This window comes from Colobus angolensis, unplaced genomic scaffold (assembly GCF_000951035.1).
Source record: "Colobus angolensis palliatus isolate OR3802 unplaced genomic scaffold, Cang.pa_1.0 Scaffold100, whole genome shotgun sequence".
Taxonomy (NCBI): Eukaryota; Metazoa; Chordata; class Mammalia; order Primates; family Cercopithecidae; genus Colobus; species Colobus angolensis.
This window is the reverse complement of record NW_012110920.1, coordinates 3617016-3624759: the sequence shown is the minus strand read 5'-3', so window position 1 is coordinate 3624759 and position 7744 is coordinate 3617016. Positions and strand designations below refer to the sequence as shown.

General features: G+C 41.7%; 1 protein-coding gene across 2 annotated transcripts in view; it reads right to left on the bottom strand.

Annotated features, from left to right (window-relative positions):
- Positions 1 to 372: 372 nt before the first annotated feature.
- The window catches only part of DYRK3 (dual-specificity tyrosine-(Y)-phosphorylation regulated kinase 3), a 15864-nt gene continuing 8492 nt past the window's right edge, over positions 373 to 7744 (bottom strand). For both annotated transcript variants that reach the window (XM_011937464.1, XM_011937455.1), the window contains one exon: positions 373 to 2182. In XM_011937464.1, coding sequence (XP_011792854.1) covers positions 605 to 2182 — 1578 coding nt within the window. In that variant the 3' untranslated portion in view covers positions 373 to 604. The remainder of the gene's footprint in view (positions 2183 to 7744) is intronic.

Here is a 7744-nt window from a genome sequence, read left to right as displayed (position 1 = left end):
AAATAACAACATAATAACACCAAACGTCAGAGAACTGAAGGGAAGAGGAACGAGTCACTGAAAACCAGAGACACCAATTGTCCAGGTCACCAACAGCTTCCTGGTGCTCCCCCATCCCACAGTCTGCTGTGAGCTCTTTCACCTAGAATGAGCCTAGTGAATGGCCTATTGGGGTAAGGGTCCTAGCATTGGCTCTCAGCCACAACTAACACCACATCCCAAATTACCCTTTCCAGGACAGACGCTGAAGGACACTAGAAGTGAGGAGTAGTTGGGATACATTTTTTGCTACACCTTCTATCTTGAGAGAAAGAGATTTAAACCAATAGTGTAATACATCAGTTGAAATACCTCTGACGATAATAACAAAGATGCATTGACCTATAAAAAGTCATTTAATGCATATTCCAGATGGCCAATACAAGCTGGTTAGGTAATTAGCCCTTGAAGAATTCTTTTATAGTTATATAAAAATGTTTTGTCTTGTTTAAAAAAAGTCTAGTCTAACAAAAACATCCACCAATGGGCTTGCAATTCTTCCATCTGCAGGTTTAGAAGATCATAAAAATACATACATATGCATCTCTGGGCATATCTCTGTCCACTAGCTAATCAGTTTTGGCAATACACTGCATAGGGGTATACTACCATTGGTTTCTGACATTAAGTTAGCTTTAAGCTTATTAGCTATTCCAACAACTGGAGGCAGCTTAGAACCCAATCCCTGGAAAGCACTTGCAGGATTAACTACCCGTTTCCCTGACACCTTGTCTATGGTGGTGAGAGGTCTGGGGACAGACTTGCTAATCCAAGGGTGTCTTAATGCTTGAGCTGGGGTCAGGCGGGCAGAGGGGTCCCAGTGAAGACACCTTTTCAAAAACTCTATAAACAAGTAGTCATCACACCCTTTCAGTGCTGTTCCCCAGTCTTTGCTGCCCGGGGGACCCCGCTTTTTACCCCTACGTGAGCGACCCCCCACAAGCACAACCCTCCCATCTGCCTGAGTAGTCACAGAGCAGTAGCGGGGTATGCCCTTGGAATTAATAAAGTACTTGGCACGTTTGGATTGCTCCAGAAGTTCTGGTGGTGGCATCCCTAGAAGCTCCATCATGCAGGCCAACTGGTCTCCTTCATCCTCTCCAGGGAAGAGAGGCTGTCCTGTTAAAAGTTCTGCAAGGATGCAGCCAAAACTCCATATGTCAATCGGTGTGCTGTAACGGCTTCCTAAGATGATTTCTGGAGCTCTGTAGAACCGAGACTGGATATATGTGTAGAGCTTCTGGTACTCGAAACAGCTGGACCCAAAGTCAATGACCTTGGTTGAACTGCGCCCGTGGTGTTTCAGGAGAATGTTTTCTGGCTTCAGATCGCAGTGAATAATCTTATTTTTGTGGAGGGCATCCAAGGATTGCAAGATGGACTGGGCAAACTTGCGTACCAACTGGACGCTAAAACCCTGAAACTTGTTTTTTTTAATCAGCTCATAAAGGTCTATGCTCAGTAATTCAAAGGCCATGCAAACATGGTTCCGGAATGTGAAACTTTCCAGCATGTGGATAACGTTCATACTACCAGTTTTATCCTGTTTTTTAAGATGCTCCAAAATCCGGATCTCCTCAGCTGCTTGACGATGAAAGCGCTTCTCATTGCGCACCATTTTCAGGGCCACGTACTGCCGCAGTTTGTGATCATAGACCCTGGCCACCTGCCCAAAACTCCCCTTGCCAATAATTTTCAGCACCTCATATCGATAAGCTAGATGGTCTCGAGGTACATGAATGTAGGCCCCATCTGCATCATCATACCCCCCATTATTGGGACCACCAATAACTCCATGTCTTTTTTTGGCATTTGGACCTACAAAGTAAATTTCTGGATAATTTATTATTTCCAGCTTCTCATAGGCAGTGAGGTGGTGTTTATATTGCTTCAGGGCTTGTTCTGGAGTCAGAGGCACCACTTTGGGTACCTTGGATGAACTGTTGGATTTTACTGTATTCAAGCAATCTGAACTTTTACCCTGAGAAACAGTAGGAGAGCATTTTTCAGAGTCACTGATGCCATCTGACTGAATAGTATTGGATTTTCTGTTGCCAAATTCTTGAAACAGTTGTTCTACCTTCATCTCACCTCCATCCAAAAAGTGCTGAGTATGATCTCTTGTAAACTTCTCAGTGGTCATCTATGAAAGAGACAATGAATATGTTAAAGTCATTAAAGACATCAGAAAGATGGAAGAATCCTCCCTCCTCTAACTGAATAACATTAAAACATATCCAGTCATATTTACTTTAAGGTTAAAATGATCCAAAAAGGAGATAAGAAAAGCAAGAGTCTCTAGCAACTTATGTTATATTAATTTTCAGACTCCCTGAATATTGCAGCCATCCCTAATCCCCATACATGCCTTGCTTTGTTCAAGACAAGATGGTCTTACCATGCCCCCCACATGCCAGGTTCCTTCTTAAAGATGTGTCCTTGTACTAAGAATCCTTCTACCCCTCATCCCCTCGACTCCTACATTCCTTCAAAGCCCAGTTCAATTCCTCTCTCTTCCACTTAGAACTACTCCAAGCCCATACTAATTAACCTCACATCCTAACTGCAGTTTGTCCAGTTTATGCCACACAATTTGGTACTTGATTATGTATAACATATGCACTATCTTACACTGTTTACTAATTGTTTCAAGTATCTTCCCAAATCTTAAGGACAAATAGCATGGTCAAAATAATGCCTACTGAAGTGTAAACAATAAGGCACCATCAAGTGACAGAAGCAGAATTTGAACCTAGGTCTTCTGGCTCCTATTCCAGGGCCCTTCCCATTAATATAACTCAGCTCCAGGTTCTCCCAGCATCTGTAGACTAGCAGGGCTGAATGTTGACTGTGGCCTGGAATCAATCAACAAAGTGTTCACTCATCTACTCCCAGGTCCCCATATAAATTACTGCAGCCTTTTAACTTAGTTCATTGAATCACAAAAGCTCTAAGTTAGAAAGAACTCTGGAGATCAACTGGACCAATTCTTCAAGTACCTGATAACAGTGAGGGTCCAAGGTCCCTGGGGTGCTTCTTAAAAACTATTCCCCAGCAAGAGCCTACTTGATTAAGGAGTACCACTTCTTTCACTATGTTTTCCACAGTCTTCTCCTGGAAGGGACGGTGACCCACAGAAAAAAGCTCTACTTACTCCTCTGAATTAAGATTCTTTGAATTGAAACAAGGTTTTTTGAAATAAGACGGAGGAAAAGAAGGACAAAAACAACCAAACACCTAAGTAAAATTAATATTAATTAATATTAAGAAAAAAGGGTGGGTGCAGCACACCAACATGGCACACGTATACATATGTAACAAACGTGTACGTTGTGCACATGTACCCCAGAACATAAAGTATAATTTAAAAAAAAAGAAAAAGAAAAAAGGGTAACTGTGAGATGACAGGTACGTTTAATTGGCTTGACTGTAGTAACCATTTCACTACCTGTATCAAGACAATTATATTGTACACCTTAAAAAATAAAATTTTTTGGCTGGGTGTGGTGTCTCATGCCTGTAATCCCAGCACTCTGGGAGATCAAGGCAAGTGGATCACTTGAGGTTAGGAGTTTGACACCAGCTTAGCCAACATGGTGAAACCCTGTATCTACTAAAAATACAAAAATTAGCCGGGCATGATGGTGCATGCCTGTAATCCCAGTTACTTGGGAGGCTGAGGCATGAGAATTGCTTGAACCCAGGAGGTGGAGGTTGCAGTGAGCCAAATCATGCCATTGCACTCCAGTCTGGGCGACAGAGTGAGACTCCGTCTCAAAAAATAAATAAAATAAAAAATAAAATAAAAAATTTGGCCAGGCATGGTGGTTCATCCCTGTAATCCCGGCATTTTGGGAGGCCAAGGCGGACAGATCACTTGAGGCCAGAAGTTTGAGACCAGCCTGGCCAACATGGCAAAACTCCACCTCTACTAAAAATACAAAAAAAGAAAAAAAAAAAAAAAAACAAGGCCAGATGTGGTGATGCACGCCTGTAATCCCAGCTACTTGAGAGGCTGAGGCAGGAGAATTGCTTGAACCTAGGAAGTGGAGGCTACAGTGAGCCAAGATCACGCTACTGCTGCATTCCAGCCTTGGCAACAGAGAGAGAGACTGTCTCAAAAAAATAAAAAAAGAAATCAGTGAAAAATACTAAGAAGGGGCTGGAAAAATAAAAATACTAAATCTGTTGTTTAAAAAAAAAGGAAGTCTAGGATACTTAAAAGAACAACTGTTTTTCTCAATGGACCCTGAAGAATTATGTCCTTTATCTGTTTGATAATTTCAGAGAGCCTGTAGTATGAGGAACAGATTAATTCCGAAGGAGCTCTGAGCTACAGTTATAATCTCTAAAAATGTAAGCTAAAAAGTGGTCAAACCTTTAAAAACTAGAAATTTTAATATAACCTAAGCAAAAAAAAATTGTATTTATAAATTACCAAAAATAAATAAGAAAAAACAATATTAAAAAACATAAATGACAAAAATTTAAGTGTTGGCATACTTCAGACAGCCCCCGTAATTCAGTTATAAAAGTCCTTTTAAAAAATCATTTAATCAATTTAAATATTTATAGAACACTTATAGTTACATCATGTATTATATGATCTTAAAGTCAAGAAGCCAGTTCAAATGTAGCCACAGCTTGGCATTTAGTTTTAAAATAAAGGGGCCAGATATTGCCCAAGTACATACTGTCTCTCTGATACCAAAATAGAAAACTATCACTGGTCAAGAAAATAAACAGGCCTGCATATAGAATCTAAATATTGGTCGGCCGCAGTGGCTCACGCCTGTAATCCCAGCACTTTCGAAGGCCAAGGTGGGTGGATCACCTGAGGTCAGGAGTTCGAGACCAGCATGGCCAACATGGCGAAACCCCGTCTCTACTAAAAATACAAAAATTAGCCAGGAGTTGTGGTGCGCACCTGCATTCCCAGCTACTCAGGAGCCTGAGACAGGAGAATCACTTGAACCGGAGAGGTGGAGGTTGCAGTGAGCTGAGATCACGCCACTGCACTCCAGCCTGCAATCTATTAGGGAATAAATCTGGTGGAACTAGAAAAAGAATTTTAATTGTTTGGTTTTAATTAGATTTACATAACAAAAACAAACATCTACAAGCATCTTGGCTAGTTGTCCTTAAAATCTTTACTACCTAACTTTAATGTATCTAAATATTTACTGCTGAAGTCTCTGAAACACATCCTGAAGAAACAGGGAGTCAGAAGGCCTGGGTTGGGGTCCTGGCTACGCTACTTAAAAGCTGTAGGTCCAGCTGGGTGTGGTGGCTCACGCTTGTAATCCCAGCACTTTGGGAGGCCAAAGTGGGCAGATCACCTGAGGTTGGGAGTTGGAGAGGAGCCTGGCCAACACGGTGAAACCCCGTCTCTACTAAAAACACACAAATTAGCCACGCATGGTGGCATGTGCCTGTAATCCCAGCTACTTGGGAGACTAAGGAAGGAGAATTGCTTGAACCCAGGAGGCAGAGGTTGCAGTGGGCCAAGATTGCATCACTGCACTCCATCCTGGGCGACAGAGCAAGATTCCTTCTCAAAAAAAAAACAAAAAAACAAAAAAACTGTAGATCCCTGTTGCCTTCCTGAGCCTCAGTTTCTTTATCTGCAAGATGTGGATAATAATATCTGCTTGTAGGATGTTGTGTGAATCAAATTCTAATTCATAATAATAACTTCACCAACTATAAAATATTTAAGACAGTGGTTACAATTCAGCAAAATTCTCAATACATTGAAGTTTAAGTTCCTATACACCCTTCCCCTTCCCTTTTTCTCTCTTCTCTCTCTGGTGGCTTCCTCCATTTCTCCAGTCTGATCTCCCTCCATCAAGCGTCTAGCACTAACTACGCCTTCTGCTCAATGAAGGCCCCCACAATAGGCCTTTGCTTAGGATACACGGAACTGCCTCACCCGCTTTCTCCCCACATAAAACAAACTTTCCACTCGTTATACAATGGACTGTGTTACTTCTCCATGGATATTTGAACTTCAACAGAAGATCAATGCCCTAACCCAAAGGAATGCCTCTCTAGGAACTGCAGTCACCAGTGACAAGCTGTTAGGAAAGGTTATTTGTGGTGCAGGGTCTGTCCCTGGGAATTTCCCCTACTCTGCTTACATGTAAGGCTGCACTGGCTCTGAAGGCCTTCACTTCTGTTTGTGATAATGAGAGGGTCTCAGGTACACAACATAAATACGAAAGATACATATCAGAAATGTAATTTCCACAGAACTATTACAATATTAATGATGTCATTTGGAGTCCCTGATTCATGGTTTTTCCTTAAGGTAAACCTAAATTTCTCTCCTTGCAAAATAAGTCTTACTTTGCCTTTGGGAACTACACAGAAATGTCCAAATTTCAAGTAGGAGCCCTCTGGATACCTAAAAGGGGCTGTGCTGTCCCTGTCTCCACCATTCTGGAGGTTTACCATCCCCACTACATCTGCCTCACCTCACCCAACACATGTCAGGCTTCCTCACTCTCAACATAGGCTGCACTTTATGTCTCTCTTACAGCATGCCTTCCAGAACAAAGCAGGCTATGTCAGTGTAGTCCACCATCAAGGTCATCTTCTCCAGTGAATCTGGAGAATTCTGGGAGGTAATTTTTCCACACAGGGAGAGGTTTTCTTCTTTTATTATTATTATTACACTTTAAGTTCTAGGGTACATGTGCACAACGTGCAGGTTTGTTACATATGTACACATGTGCCATGTTGGTGTGCTGAACCCGTTAACTCGTCATTTACATTAGGTATATCTCCTCATGCTATCCCTCCCCCAGCCGCCATCCCACGACAGGCCCCGGTGTGTGATGTTCCCCACCCTGTGTCCAGGTGTTCTCATTGTTCAATTCCCACCTATGAGTGAGAAAATACAGTGTTTGGTTTTTTGTCCTTGCGATAGTTTGCTCAAAATGATGGTTTCCAGCTTCATCCACGTCCCTACAGAGGACATGAACTCATCCTTTTTATGGCTGCATAGTATTCCATGGTATATATGTGCCACATTTTCTTAATCCAGTCTATCATTGAGGGACATCTGGGTTGGTTCTAAGTCTTTGCTATTGTGAATAGTGCCGCAATAACCATACGTATGCATGTGTCTTTATAGCAGCATGATTTATAATCCTTTGGGTATATGCCCAGTAATGGGATGGCTGGGTCAAATGGTATTTCTAGTTCTAGATCCTTGAGGAATTGCCACACTGTCTTCCACAATGGTTGAACTAGTTTACAGGCCCATCAACAGTGTAAAAGTGTTCCTATTTTTCCACATCCTCTCCAGCACCTGTTGTTTCCTGACTTTTTAATGATCGCCATTCTAACTGGTGTGAGATGGTATCTCATTGTGGTTTTGATATGCATTTCTCTGATGGCCAGTGATGATGAGCATTTTTTCACATGTCTGTTGGCTGCATAAAGGTCTTCTTTTGAAGACATTTCATATCCCTTGCCCACTTTTTGATGGGGTTGATTTTTTCTTGTAAATTTGTTTAAGTTCTTTGCAGATTCTGGATATTAGCCCTTTGTCATATGGGTAGATTGTAAAAATTTTCTCCCATTCTGTAGGTTGCCTGTTCACTCTGATGGTAGTTTATTTTGCTGTGCAGAAGCTCTTTAGTTTAATTAGATCCCATTTGTCAATTTTGGCTTTTGTTGCCATTGCTTTTGGTGTTTT